The sequence below is a fragment of the Gavia stellata genome, chromosome 22 (genome assembly GCF_030936135.1).
Source record: "Gavia stellata isolate bGavSte3 chromosome 22, bGavSte3.hap2, whole genome shotgun sequence".
Lineage (NCBI taxonomy): Eukaryota > Metazoa > Chordata > Aves > Gaviiformes > Gaviidae > Gavia > Gavia stellata.
The window spans coordinates 13,724,042-13,738,842 of NC_082615.1; the positions used below are offsets into that span (position 1 = coordinate 13,724,042).

General features: G+C 47.5%; 1 protein-coding gene across 3 annotated transcripts in view; it reads left to right on the forward strand.

Annotated features, from left to right (window-relative positions):
* The window catches only part of TBC1D16 (TBC1 domain family member 16), a 32,823-nt gene that overhangs the window by 13,595 nt on the left and 4,427 nt on the right, over nucleotides 1–14,801 (forward strand). Inside the window, exons 4-9 of one of the 3 annotated variants that reach the window (XM_059828066.1) lie at nucleotides 8,981–9,178; nucleotides 9,966–10,113; nucleotides 11,162–11,329; nucleotides 12,024–12,172; nucleotides 12,970–13,104; nucleotides 14,239–14,425. In XM_059828066.1, coding sequence (XP_059684049.1) covers nucleotides 8,981–9,178; nucleotides 9,966–10,113; nucleotides 11,162–11,329; nucleotides 12,024–12,172; nucleotides 12,970–13,104; nucleotides 14,239–14,425 — 985 coding nt within the window. The remainder of the gene's footprint in view (nucleotides 1–8,980; nucleotides 9,179–9,965; nucleotides 10,114–11,161; nucleotides 11,330–12,023; nucleotides 12,173–12,969; nucleotides 13,105–14,238; nucleotides 14,426–14,801) is intronic. The other 2 variants (XM_059828067.1, XM_059828068.1) reach the window with 2 other exon arrangements.

Here is a 14,801-nt window from a genome sequence, read left to right on the forward strand (position 1 = left end):
TTATAGGGGAAATGAGCTGAAATTAGTGTGAACTGGCAGGAGCTCTGGAGTCATCAAGAGGTTGGGAATTCATCGCTGTTGTAACAGAAGTGATTATATTCTTAGAACCAGGGGAATTGGTCACAGACTTCCAAATCGCCTGTAACTTCTTGCAGCATCTTGTGTCATGCTATCTTACTTTTGATGATTTCAGCCTTGGGAGTGAGTGCATGGGGTGCCTCGGCGCTTCTGCTTCAGGCTCCAATTCCCCAGGACCTTGCCTGAACTAGCGCGATTTATGATGTAAGACGCTGAAGCACCTAATTCCATTCATACCCAAACCCATGTCCAGGAAAAAAAAATATCCCCAAATCCTTCTTCCATCAGAAGGGATGGTCCTTTTTCCCTTCTCTTGGAGTCATGGGGTAGGTGTAACCTTCGTCTAAGACAGTACTTTCAGGTGCTGTGCACGGAGCCGGGAACTGGGAAGGGGAGCTGGCCTTAAGCTGTTTGCCGTCAGCAATGCTGTGTCATCAATTAAAGTTGTTACCGGCTGCAAAGCTGAGAAGGTTGGATGGATCCAAGAGATTGCGGAGGCATACGGCTCTATCTTGCTTTACATAAATATTTGAACAGCAAGAACGTTAATTATAGCAGGTTTGTTTTTTTCCCTCCGTTGGTTCACTGCCAGATTTCCGTGGAAGAAAATAGTGACAGCTAACTTGAGATCAGGAATTGCAGTTAGCGGGATGGCGAAGCTCTTCATTTGGGATTTCGGGGGAGGGACAGTCAGTGCGGAGAGCAGGCGATGCCCAAGAAAGACCCCACGGCCACGCAAACGGGAGCGGTGGGGGAGCAGAGAGGAACCGCTTTGCCCCCCCGGGTTTCTGGGGCGCCAGGCCTTGTTCGGGTTTGCCTACGAGGAGGGGGATGCTCTGAACTCCCGCTTCGGACGCGGCTCCGCTCTCGCAGCGCCCGCGGAAAGGGGCCGTGGGGCCGTGGGGCCGTGGGGCCGTGAGCGCGGGGCCGGGCCGTGGGCGCGGCGCGGCCGCCAGGGGGCGGGCTCCGCCCAGCGGCGCGGCCCGGCGCTCCCCGGCCCCGGCGGCCGCTCGCCCCCCGCCCCGGCCCGGCACCCCCGGCCCTGCTGCCCGCCCGGCCCTGCGGCGAGCAGCCGTTCCCCTCTGGGCTGGTGAAGCTGAGGGCCCGTCTCCTCCCGGTCCTGCCTCGGGAGAGCGGCGTCGGGGAGCGCTTCGCCCGAGGGCGCAGGTCGAGCGCTGGACGCCTCAGGCTGAGGGGCGGCGGCTCCGTAGCAGTGTCCTTCGCGTGCGTCGTTGCGGTGAAGGAGAATTCTTCACAGAAAATGACGGCGTGGGCTTGTCCTAGAGAAGCAGAGCGGCCCGCGGGGAGCGCGGGGCTCCTCTGCCCCAGCGGGCAGCGGCCCGGGTGCGGGGCGGGCGGCCCGGCCTGGTCTGGCCTGGCCCGGCTGCCCGGGGCGGGGGTGCCGGTGGCGCGACGGTGGCCCTTTTCCCCGGGAGGCGTTGCGGAGGAGCGCCTTTCCCCCCGATAGTCTTGCATTTCTGCTGTTCCTTATTTATACCGTCGTAACGCCCAGAAATCCTAATTGAGAGCGGAGATAAATGGTGCTGGCAGGTATCCATAGCTTTGTGAGGGAAGAATTGCGCTAACGGGATCAAAATAAAGAGCATGTCCCCTCTAAGAAGCACAACAGTATATGCAAATAAATCTGCATAGTCTCTGTCCTCTTGGCTCGGTCCTCCCAATTATAACAGCATTTAGCGTTTACAATGACTCTGAAACATGCTTTTAGTCAGCTCTCCTTTTTCCTCTCCCTTTTCTGCTACTTGAAGAAAGCTCTCCCCTTGGGAAATCCGCATTGTATTGTGGAAACAGTGAAATTCTCTCTGGGTGGTGTTGGCTCTGCTAGTACTGGGTCAGCAGCAGTGCAGAGTCCGGGGAGTTGGTTAACTTTGCCTGTCAGTGAAAAGTCCCCCTGAAATTCCCAATTCATTGCTTAGAGCCAAGGATATAAGAACAAAGGTAATCTTCAGGGCTTTCAAGGGACCAGGGTTTTGAAGGCTTGATTGTAATTAGCATAATTAGTGTAGATTTTTATTTTTGCATGGGTAGAACTGAAAGAAAAAAGCAAAATAATCCACTGATTTTAAATATAAAATAAACACTGGTAAGAAAGGTCCCCTTTTCCAGTCTGGAATAGGCTGAAAAGCAAACATTCTTTTTCGGGCTTTGCTGAGAAATCACTTTTTCCGTCTAAGGAATTTTTTTTTTTTTTTTCAGTGTTGCATTTCGATTGATTTATTAATGAGCTAAAGCCTAGGCATGAGGTGCCCCTTCTCTGTATGGACTGTAAAAATTTGCCATTCAGCTTTTTGAATATTTTCCTTCCTTAAAATGAAGGTAACATTTGCATCACTGAGCAGTGTACGCTCGGCTCTAAATGATTTGTTGTGTTTGGCTTCTCGGGAGCTATGTGTATTTTATTCATAATCCTCGAACTGCTAACTCTGCCCCCACGGCCTTGCTGCAACAAGAAGCCCCAGAGAAAAACCTTCCTTGGGTTTTACCTAAGTAGCCTACACCTGCCTGGAAGTCTCATCTGGGACAAACAGATTGCTTGTCTTTTAACTGAAGGGATATGTGTATCACGTTCCAGACTTTGATTGGGTAAAACAGATTAAAACGCACATTAATTCACTACAAAGTTTTGATTCTGCCCCCCCTTCCCATTTACATTCAAAAAAACTAACGCAAGACTTCTGGGTTTGTTTTGTTTTCCTTTTGGTTTAATTCACAGCAGTTGAGGGGAACCCTTCAGAGGTGAGCGGGGCTGTTTTTCTAATGCCCCCTCTTGCTGGCTAAAATCGCTCGGCCCTTCAGGCCGCGAGGACTTGGAGGAATGAATTAGGAGCAACAAAGCCCCCAGTGTAGTGAGGCTTCTCGCTCGGCTGCCGCCCTCCTCGGCGGAGCAGGGCAGGAAGGCAGCACCCAGTGCTGCCGCAGAGGTGGGTCACCCTGGGGCGCCGGCCGCTCTGCCGCACAGGTTGGCTTTTGTCCGCCGAGATTTGGGGTGAGGCAGCGGCGGCAGAGGTGGACGCTGCCTGTCTGCCGGCGCTGGGTTGTTGCACGTGCTCTGGGAAGGCAGTCAGGGTGCTGTAAAAGCAGATTGCAATAGCCCCGTAAAGCATAACAAATTGTTTTGATCTTTATTTCTCAAGGACAAACCAATTACGCCTATCAGAAGGCAAAGCTGCATAATCGGGTTTCCTTGAGTCCCTCGTTCCGTTGTGTTAAAACGTTTTATTTGTCGGGCTTGTGTTGGCAGAGTTGATGTTCATTCAGAGCCCCGTCCCTGATCACGAACTCGCTGCTACAGTCCAAGGTCAGAGGGTGAGTGTAGAAGTTGCTGCCCTCCCCGCGGCGTGTGCCAGTGAGGTGGCTGACGCGTAGATGGCTGGTAACCACAAACCCTCTTCGGTTCTTTTCCTGTACAGGGGGTGGGAGGGATTCCAGCGCTTTTAAGATGTAAATAGCTTGTTCTTTGAATATCGTTAATAACATTAACAATATGAAGAGTGACTAACAATAATATGCTGACTTTTAGAAGCGCTGTTGAATCTGCTTCCTGCTGCCGAGCATGAAAGGATACCATTATTTTTCATAACCTTTTATTTTCCCTTTACGGCAAGCTAAGCAAAGCAAGTTTGTCAGAGGCAGAACGCTCCTAATTTGGTCTCCAGTGACCTCTGCAGCCGTGATTGGCAGTCTGGTGTCAGGACGGAACTTGTGCCTGTGAGATAGAAATGAGCAGAACAAATGCCGTAGGACAGCTTGAGTTCCCTGGAGGACACAGGCTAAAAAAGGTGAAAGAAGTGCAATTACAGGAGGTTTTCAGCACAGAAAGTTAATTAGCTACTAAATAGCATTTAGTGCAGTTCAGTGTGGGGAAATTTATGTTTTGAAAGCAAACAGATCAATGGAAAGCCTGTGGAACAAGCTTTTGGAAAGTCCACGATGACGTTGTGTACTTTGTACTGTAACATCCTGGACAGTTGTTCGCAGGTTTTCCCCAACAAATGGGAAGAATTGTTGGATTTGTTTCCACGCGTGTGCGCAGACATACAGATGCGCTTCCACATGAGGATGTTTTGACATTTAATTTCAGAAATTCTGGTTAGGCTTTCATCCAGACTATCTAACACCTTTTTCCCCTATTCACCAAGGTCAGTGTAAATCCAATTCTGTTCCAGCTCTCTGAGGCAAAGGAACTTCAAGTTCCAAATATTTTCAGCCAAAGGGTGGATTTAACACAGTTCTTAACCTAGTTACCTGTCTGTGCTGATCAGATGCGAGTAGCTGGTGCAACCGCAGCGTTTCACTGTCAATGTCTGGCTCTGCGTGGCCACCCTCCTCTGGAAGCTGGTGCCATCCCACGATGTCCTTCAGTCCTTCTCTGCAGTGCCACTGGCAGCGACCGGGAGGATTTCAACACTTTTTTTTTAATCCCAAATTACCAAACTGTTTTCTTTTGCACTTCTTCTGTGTATTGCTGAAGTCGGCATGTTTCACAATTCATAATATATGAATATTGTCAAGGATGCTTTTTTTATCAGACAATAGATTGGGTTCCAGCTGCCCGATGCTACCTCACTTTGTACAGTCACTGCACTAAATTTTTAGGCATTTCAGGATAGCTTTGAACTTTTATTGATAGAATACTTATTTGAAGCTATCTGTCTTAGATGTTTTAGGCAGCTGATGCTGCCATGAGCAGTTTCACCTTGCTGGAAGGAAGAGGAACCTAGAAGGTCAGTGCCTGTGGGGAATAGTGGAGAAACAGAGAAATGCTAACCCCTGGGGAGGAAAAGGGGCATGTAATTCCCATTACATGGATGCTCATACATTATGATGATACTTATTGTCTGTAAGTGATGCTTCACAAGCCGGCGTGGAAGAATAGCTCGGGCTGTAAGGAAAGCTGTTATTAGCAAAGGCGTGCTTTAGTACAATGGTGATGGAGAGCCAACTGAGGAGGGTTTGGCTCTTGCAAGAGGCTCTCTGGTGCGCCCTGACAGCTTAGGTAACTGCCACATCATGGCTGTAATCTTCAGGCCCTTTCCCTCTTATAATTACATTTGTCACATCATGTCATAAAATGAGTTATTAGATCTTTGTTGCTGAAATAGTCTTCCCATGTAATTGGTGCAGGTGTCTGCCCTGGCTCTATAACAGAAATAATAATTGGTTTTATCTCTCTTTATGCTGTAGGTGTGTACAAATGCTTTGACTGAACAGTAAGTCAGGTCCCATTACTATATTACTGCATGTTGAAAGTCTCACTTGCCGAGTGGCCGACCTCCTCGATCGGGCGTGCGAGAGAGTTCCCGTGCAGTGGGAGGGGGGCGGTGGCTGCTTTACGCAAGGGCTTGCTTTCTGAGGGGCTACAAAAGCTCGAGGAATGTAGATATGGGTGATTGCTGTGGTTGATTGTTGAGTGGAGAAAATACATTACCACCTGGTCTTGCTCACCAGCAAGAATGAGATGTATTTTGAGACAAAAGAGTTGACAAAAGAGCTTCAGAAAGGGGAAAAGGCTTACGTGGAGTCACAAATATGTCCGTGGGTTTCCTGCCTTAGGTTTTGCTAATCCTCCTTATTCTTTTTTCCTTGTCCCTTTTATTCCCGTGGACCATGGCACTTGTTCTCTTGTTTTGCGGAGCAGTGCTGTGTACTAGCTGGTGCTCTGTTTTTCCTGGATCCCGCAACCCAAAGTCTCTCTGGAATGTTCCTCCAGCTATTTGCCTTGCAGTGCTTCAGCTCCCTGCTTTTGCAGGGCACTCTGGTATAAATCCCTCATCTAACAGATACAATGGTCTGACTTTGAGAAATAATAAGTTGGAGAATTCTTCCCTTGCATCTGTGTATCTTGTGTGCATATTTAGAGGACTATCCAAAATCCACAAAATTAGCATTGATCATGTTGTACTTGTTGTTACTTAAGTACAGAATGATATCAATATTAAAATTATTTTTAAAAGTAGTCCAACAGATTAGAATATTTTAATTTTTTTTTCAATGAATACATACAGGAAAAAGTAATTTTAAACACAATGAAGTTTTTTTCTTAATTTTCACAATGACTAAGTATGCACTAATGTATGAGGTGGTACTCTGTCTGCATCTGTACTGTGTATGAATGTATGTGTTTATCGACCTCTCCGAAGGGCATGGGGCGCACAGATGTCTCTTTCACATTTCATCTTCTACATCAGTAAAAACATTGAAAATTCCCTGGGCTGCACACTCTGAGGCACCGTGCTTACACTCGCTGGCATTCTGCTGTCCAGAATGGGTAAATCCACTTACACACGTTGCTTCAGATTGCTTCCGTGTATGTTGGATGCGTGTACAAGCTTGTAACTAGTGGCTAAATGTGAACTGTAAACATTTGTCTTGAAGAAGCATTTCCAGAAAATATAACATTGCCAGCACCTTTGTGACGGGGCTCTCCAGCATCTGAGTTTTAGTGTAGTCAGATACTGTATCTGACGCAGATCTTGGTTACGTAGCATAAGTAACTGCAACTGGCAGTAGCGTTCTGCATTTAGAAGCTACACGATTCGTGGGATCAAAGCAAGCCTGCCCAGCTCTACTGGTAACTATCGTTTCTTGGCAGTCGTCTCTCTGCCACTGGTTGTTTGAGATGATGCTCTTGAAGAATGGGCACGTTGGTCTCTATGATGAGGGAACCGCAGGACAATGATCCTCGCAGCCAACGCGTCTTCCAGCCCTTTGTCGTACTGACTAGTTCATCTTTGCAAGAGTTTTAGAAAATTGGTGGCCTCTGCTTAGTCTTCGAGCTAGTTTGAGTCATCTCTTCCAGGAAAATCCTGTGTAACCAGCTGTGGCTGTTATGAAGTGTTGCTCCATAAATACCAGCTGCTTACAGCAAGCAGTCCAGCACAAGTATCTCATACCAGGACTCCTATTACTTTTGCATTAACATGAGATACTGAATGTTTTAGAAAGTGTTATATTTTGCAGCTTTATCAGAAAGTAACGCTTGATTTTTCACAAAGGCCGGTACAATTTTCATGGAAAAATTCACAAGGTGCAGGTGATGGTGTATAGCTGCGCTTGAGACTGGAAGTATCCCCATGTCTAACCTAGAAAAACTGCTGTCGTTCCTCTCTGAGTGAGTTTGGGTATGTCGTTATGATCCCTTCTCACATGGCGATGTTGCCATGTCACTTCTAAGACCTCAACCTCCACATGGCTTGAGTCTAAGTTTTGCTTTGATGCTTTCTTTCAGAAAAATGGACCAGCAGAACTTCATGAAGAGAGTAGCGAAGCCGCTCTTTTAGCTGAAAGTAAAACAGACTTGGTCTCATCTACATAATGCTGCAGGACTAGAGAAGGGGGCTCGGGGATTTATTTCCCATGCGTGTGGGCGCTAAGGTTTTGAGTCATGCATTTGAACTGGGCGGCTTGCAGGGGCTCGGTTAAAAATTTAACCCACAACTAACTGGGATGTCCGGAGACCTGTCCATTGGAATGCAATGACCTGAACCATGGGTAGATGCTGCAAAGAAGGCTCGTCCCTGTGGAAGAGGCACTGTAGCCAGGCTTGGAAAGCATACTGATGTGGTGTGCTGCAGATGCATGCTGAGTGTGTGATTTTCAGCGTTCAGTGCCTACATTGTTAGATAAGCGGATTAGAAAACATTGCATAAAGTGGCATTGCAGGGGGCTGTCTTTATACCTGCTACTTGCCTTGTTTTGCAAACCCTGATTTCACAGCGGAACCCATTCAGAGCTTGCGCTGAGATTGTTCACACGTATTGGCCTTTTTAAGAATCAAGGGGTCACAGTTTCAGATTCACTTAATTCTCAAAGCAGTGATATTTTTCTTTTGGGATCAGGGCTGGTGATGGGAAGTGTTTTTTTCTAATCTAAACTCAGTTTATTCTTGAAGATAAATATCTGGGGCACAGTGAGCTCCTAGCTTATTGGAAAACGTTTGGGTTCACTTTCTCTACTTTGCGGTGTGTTAAAGAGCTTGTGTCATTTCCCACTCCGTAACTCTCTGAAGTTTCAAGTTTGCAAGTGGAAACCATTTGTCTGAAGTTCATACACACGAATCCAGGCTTGCCAGGTCCACTTGCGAAGGCATAATGGGAAGCTCGAGTTCAGGGGAAATATCTTTGGATCTTACTGGTCACAGAGGGAATTTGCCAGGTGAGATCCCTAGTCCATACTGCTGTCTGAATGCGCTCGCTCTTCCTGTCCCCGGCCGGGCGCAGAGCAGCTGAGCTGTGTGCTGAGGAGGTTGCTCGAGCTGTGAGGCAAGAAGTCTCTTCCTTGGGAAGTTACCCGCCGAGTGCTGCTGGAGCTGCTGAAGCAGCCTGGCGAGCAGCTGTGCTTCTGCAGTCATGTTTTTTCAATGGCCCAATGCTTTCCATCCCAAGGGGTCATCAGTCCCGGAGGCATAATGGTTGAAGGGATCCTGCAGCTTAGGGCTCTGTGGGGTGGGCTGGAGGGCAGGCAAGTGCCTGCTGGGCTGGCGGGATCCCCGGGCTGGTCCTTGTGCTGCGCCGAAGGAGCAGGGGACGGGCCGTTCCTCGGAGCAGTCTGGGCTGTTCCCACTCCAGGGTTCTTAATTTCGCCTTCTCAAAAGTCAGTATTTTGAGGAATGGTTTTCGCTCTCCCCGGTTCTATGTGGAATTCAGGAACAGACCAAAAATAGGATTGTTTTTTGGGATGGTAGGGAATTAATTTAAATAAAAACAATTCAGTCTCTTATGTGGGCTGTCGGTTATTGACTCCTTAGACCTGCACGGAATTCCAATTTCAGACCTCTGTCAAAGGATTTTTAACTTGGAGCATTTGTGGTTATTGCACGTAACTGTAGTCTTCCTCGGCTGATGTCTTGTGGGGCTTTCTTCCTCCACACTCTTGTCTGCAGGGACACGTGTGACAATCGCATGACCTGCTCCACCAGCTCTGCCTCCAGCCTCGACACCAGTGCCCAGTTCCAGGAGAATAATGGGCAAACGCCGAGCACCAGATGGGACGAACAGCAGAAAGTATTTGCCCTCGAGCAGGTCTGTGGTGTCTTTAGAGTGGACCTGGGACAAATGAGATCCCTTCGCCTCTTCTTTAGGTAATGTAATATTGTGTGCGATATTTGTGTGTGCTCCGGATCAGTGCGCACTGGGCTCTGGAGGCAGATGGCTTCTGCAGTCCTCCTTGGAAGTCTTTCCCTAGTGGGTGTCTCCAGGAAAGCAAGTGTCAGCTTTCCCCAGGAGAGCCTCTGAATTACAGTTATGGAGCCTAAAGCATTTTTTTCCCAAGTAAGGTAAAGGTTGCTCTTAGCTATCATACCAAAAATGTTTAAAATAACCTGGAGGTGTGGAAAACATCTCTTTATCTATGGTACCTTCTCCCTTGCCTGCCCCTCACCGGGGCTCCTCTAGGGTCTTGCTGCTCTTAGTCTCTTCAGTTATCTTCCAAATTATTACAAAAATTACTAAAAAAATTTTTACTCTCTCTTTTTGCTCTCACTCCCTGCTTCTTTAGACAATGCTCTGTGCGACCAAGTCAGCTTATTGCTAGGACCTGACTTTGTGTACTGCCTTAATGTTGCTGGGGCAGACTTCTTGGGTTTTTTTCTCCAGGGAAGACAAAATTTAACTCCTTCACGTGATAGAAAGGTAAAAGCATGCCGTTACCAGGCACGAGTGGCACTTCTTGGAGGAAATGAGGGTTACTGTGGGCTTGTCCAGAGCTGTAAGATAACTTCTGTGATGTGTTTTAAGGGACAACTTGATGCTGCGCTTCTTCGTAATTTGCTGTCCTCTCTCTCATCTGATGTTCCCCCTTCCTACTGGGCCCCTCCTTATCCTGGGTGATAAATGCAGGTTATTCTCCCCTGTTGTTTTGTCCCACAGCGATGAGGCATGCACCTGTGGACAGCTGGTTGTCGCGAGCAGGGAGAGCCAGTACAAGATCTTCCATTTTCACCATGGTGGCCTGGATAAACTGTCCGAGGTGTTTCAGCAATGGAAATACTGCACAGAGACCCATCTCAAGGACCAGGTACCTGAGCAAGGCTCATCGAGCAAAGAGGGGTTTTCCAGCCAACATTTCACGGTTTTTAGTCAGGGGAGCGCATTGGAGAAACGATGCTGTGAGTTCACATCACTAAGTCAGGCAGAAAGCTACAATGTGTTGGACGTTGTTTAGGATGCAACTGCGAGTCGGACACGAGGTCTCTGTTGTACTTGCTTATCCCCATCCATTCCTGTTCTGCCTGTGGAATATGGGGGAAGATAATCCAGAAGACTTGCTTAGGTAGTTATTTTGCTAGACCCGGCAGGTCAGCACTATGCTTTAGGCATGGAAGGTGGCTGGGAAATCTGCAGTGGTAGGTCTGAAATTCTGTCAGAGGCTTTCATCCATTTTGTGAAGTGTAGCACACTGCATTGGAAAATGTTTTGACAAGGCATCTTGCCATATTTTGTTCAATCTACATACAAATGTGATAAGAGCTCTTTAATTATCTGTTTAAGATACTGTATGTGCTTATTAGAAACAGTGATTTTTAAATTTCCATCCTTCCCACAGAGCCCCCTGCTGCTTTTCTTATTATGGTCGCATGGGCTCACTTTTTGCATTGAACAACCTTTGATTTTTAAATTAAATGTCAGCTGCAGTCTTGCACTGGGATCATGAGTGCCCTTAGAGAGCCTGGCAGTGCAGTTCCCTGCTTGCCTAACAGCAATCCCTTTGTATATGGCCAATCATATGTAATTTATTGCAGGCATTCCTGGCAGGGTGAAGTTTTGCTGTAAGCAGCATTAATTCAGTTTCAGGTCAGGGATAAGATTGGGGGAGGAATGGAAACAATTTTTTTTTAAGATGAAGCTGTTTTGTGGTACTCAGATTTTTAATTATTCTAATCACTCTTGCTATTGTAACGGTTGGAATTTAAAAAAAAAAACCTCCCCAAGTGCAGCGCCTCAGTGCTTAATCCTACGCGAACCATGCAAAAAGGCTTTCCTGCTCTGAAAATTGCTGGGTTTCGTACTCTGCTGCTATCTCTGGCTCCTACCTCCAGTTTTTTGTTTTGTTTTCCCCCATTCAGCAGCTTACTGATGAGAAAACATGTATGCAGTTCTCCATCCGCCGTCCCAAGCTGCCCTCCTCGGAAACCCACCCGGAGGAGAACACGTACAAGCGTCTTGATGTGTCTGCCTGGCTCCATCACCTGAATGAATCCGGACAGGTGGAAGAGGAGTACAAGCTGCAGAAGGTGAGAGGGGTGGCTGCTGCAGTTTTGGTCTGTTCTCTCCTGCCGTGGAGTGCGAGTCCCCAGGTGGAAGCTGGAAGAGTTTGCTTTCGTGCGGGGGGCAAGAAATGGGCGTTTGAGAGTATAAAAACTGGCGTATAGTGTTTGGCTGGACGTCTTGCTGGGACTGCAGATGAGACTGCTACAGGCAGGATGGTAGAGCATCTCTCTGACAGAGGAGAGCGAGCTGTCCAGCTTCTGCTGCCGGTTGGAATTAGGAAAGCAAAGTGTCCAGTGCTAGACGTGTTTGCAAAACGCAGTGTGAACAAATCAAAGAAAGAAAAATTGAGATTACTGTATGAAATAATGCAGGGCTTGCGGGGGAGCACTGGGTCCAAGTCCTGAGAGAGAAGTTTGCAGTGAAATGCAGTGTCTCCAAGATTGGGGATTAAGCCGTGACATGAGAACGACACGTTAATCATAGAGCCTCTCCAGGGGGGGTTATTGACATTGAAATGAGCCCGATTTGTGTCTCGTCTGGGAATAGAAGGCCAGCACTTTCCCTCTAAACATGTGCAAATTGCAGGAGCTTGAATCAAGGCGTCACTTGTCAGGAAAGAACTGCAAAGCCACCAAAGCATAGTAGCGGGCAGTTTCTTGTTGCTGTTTTTGGGAATGTTAAAACTGTACCAGTCATAACTTTTGCTCCTTCTTGCAGGCCATTTTCTTTGGTGGGATTGATATTTCCATCCGTGGGGAGGTGTGGCCCTTCCTGCTGCACTACTACAGCTACGAGTCCACCTCTGAAGAGAGGGAGGCACTGAGACTGCAGAAGAGGAAAGAATACTTTGAGATCCAGGAGAAAAGGTAACAGACCAGCTTCATCCTCTGCTGCTCATCTCTCCTCAGGACTGACGTCGCAGTAAAACCGCTGGTGACGTACAGCGTCTCTGCCTCCTTCGCTTCAAGAGAAGCTGATTGGAGTAGAGAAGCAAGCGAGATGGTAAAGGAGGTGCATCAGGCACAGCTGGCCTCTTGAGGGTCTGGAGCTAATACCACATAGCTCAAATATTGTCTTACTTGGGGTCTTGAAACAGGCTCATCAGTACCACGTAGGGACACTTATCTCACAGGCAAAACTACAAGCTTAGCATGCTTGGTTTAGAACACTGAAGGTGAAAATGGGATCTTATATTTCTTTATAAATGTATCCAGATGTAAAAATAGGCAAGAAGAAGGGATATCTAATTCAAGGAAATTATTACTGCAAGAACTGTATGCTGTAAACCAGATGTGGGTACATTTAAGCTGGAGAGGGACAGTAGTATTATTAATTAGGGGACAATCAAGACAGAGTGGTGAGTTTTGGTTTGCTACTCACAAGAAGCAGTGGAGAGCAGCGTCCGACTGCTTCTGAAGTGGAGTTTATCACAGAAAACACATCACATCATCCCATTTATAACCCAGGAGGCTCCTTAGTAATCCGTTTGGACGGAAAATCTGCTGTTCAGAACAGACCTGCTTGTCTGTTATTCGGGTGATGAGACAACTCTGTACAGGAATAGTTTGTCTCTGAAAGCTAAAGCTGAAATAAGGCTTTTTGTTCCTCATGGCAATCACATTCCTCTCTTGGCAATGCACTCCTCTTGCTGCTCAATTTTCAGGCTTTCGATGACTTCAGATGAACAGAAGGATTTTTGGCGTAAAGTACAGTTCACGGTAGATAAAGACGTCGTGAGGACTGACCGCAGCAATCAGTTTTTTCGAGGGGAGGACAACCCAAATGTGGAAACCATGAGGTGAAGTGTCTGATTCTAGTGTCCCAAACAACGTGAATGTATAGAAAACTCGGTAAGCCCCCCTGGCCCAGGCTGCCTAGGTCACTGCCTTGGGAATGCTGAAGAGCACCGTGCGTACGGTGATGGGTACCAAGTGATGCAAAAACAAAGACTTCTTCCCCAGTGCTTTCACTGCTGCTTTAGCCATTTACTTCTTGATATAATAACCCTGCTCCCATCACCTAGCTTCCCTGCAGACGTAGGCATACAAGAGGTGTGAGCTTTTTGTGGCTATGGGAGGGTCATGGCTGCTGCAGCAGGGTTGTAGGAAGTTGCTTGGGTCTGTGGTTCTCCTGATGGGGTGGAGGACAAGCACACCAGAGTCTGCTTCAAGGGTGTGTGACTTGTAAATGCGTGCCTACAAAACAGTTGGATTTCATCTAACAGTATGGCTTGGAGCCTCATGGATGTGCAGGCATCATCCCGCCTTTCCCGTGGGCCCTTCATTTCTGTCCTCTTAGTCTTTTTAAATTCTCATTGTCTTTTTATGTTTTGGTGTCTGTGTATGCAAAACCTTCTCCTGGAGTTTATTTCGCTGGACGGATGTTTGCACCAGGGTTTATCTGTATGTGTTAAAAGCACCTTACAGTAGGGTCGTGTGTCTTTGTACCTGAGATGAACGGTGTTGCTTGTTCCTACTGCACTGCTCCCAGTGGGCTGGCCTTTGGTTGGAAGACAGGAGCCTAAGGAGTTCTGTTCAAATCCGTTGTCCTAGGCTGCTGTATGCTATTCAGAGTTCTTGTTGCCCGTCCAGGAGCCTCTCTGGATCGATGCAAAATGTTGTAAACCCCAAAAATAAGGAGAGTTCCAGTAAGGTATAGTGTTAGTGTATCTTTGTTATGCTTCTAGATATAGTTCTTTTAGGGGAAGCGATTCTGTGGGATGCAACATGCTGCATAGGTGCTCAAAAGTTCACAAGCCTCTGGGTGCAATTGCACGTTAATCTTTTAGATGGCAGGAGTGATCTGTTGCTCTTCTGCACTTTGCCTGACTCAGCCTGTACGGTGGGAGTTGGGGTAGAAGGGAAAGGGCGCTGCGCCCAGCTGTGATCCGCCCTCTCCATGTCTCACCTCTCCATTTGCATCTCTTCTCCAGGAGGATCTTGCTGAACTATGCAGTATTTAACCCAACAATTGGATACTCCCAGGGGATGTCTGACCTGGTTGCCCCACTCCTGGCAGAGGTCCTAGATGAGTCGGATACTTTCTGGTGCTTTGTAGGATTGATGCAGAACACGATCTTCATCAGTTCACCCCGGGATGAGGATATGGAGAAACAGCTGGTGAGGCTGACTGCTGCGCTCCCTTTAGCCCTGTCTTTAGCTTCTCCTCTCCCCAGTCAGGTTAGAAGAATGCCATAGAGCAGTTACCTGGGCTGTTGGGTCCCAGCATGCCGAATCACACTCCAAAGCCACAAAATACCCGATGGATAAAATTGGTCCTGGGTGATTTGGGCACTCCAGAGGCAGTTATAGCCAATAAATTTTCAGGGTAAAGTTACCTTGGCTATGGCTAAAGGGTGCTGATTCAAGGAATCTTTTATGATCAGATGTATTTAGGATGCTGCTTGCTTTGTCTTTGCACTTCTCTCAGGCAGTGAAGACTCACTGGTTTGTTTTTGTCCTGATTCTGGGGCATTTGGTGTGAATGAGACAGGGG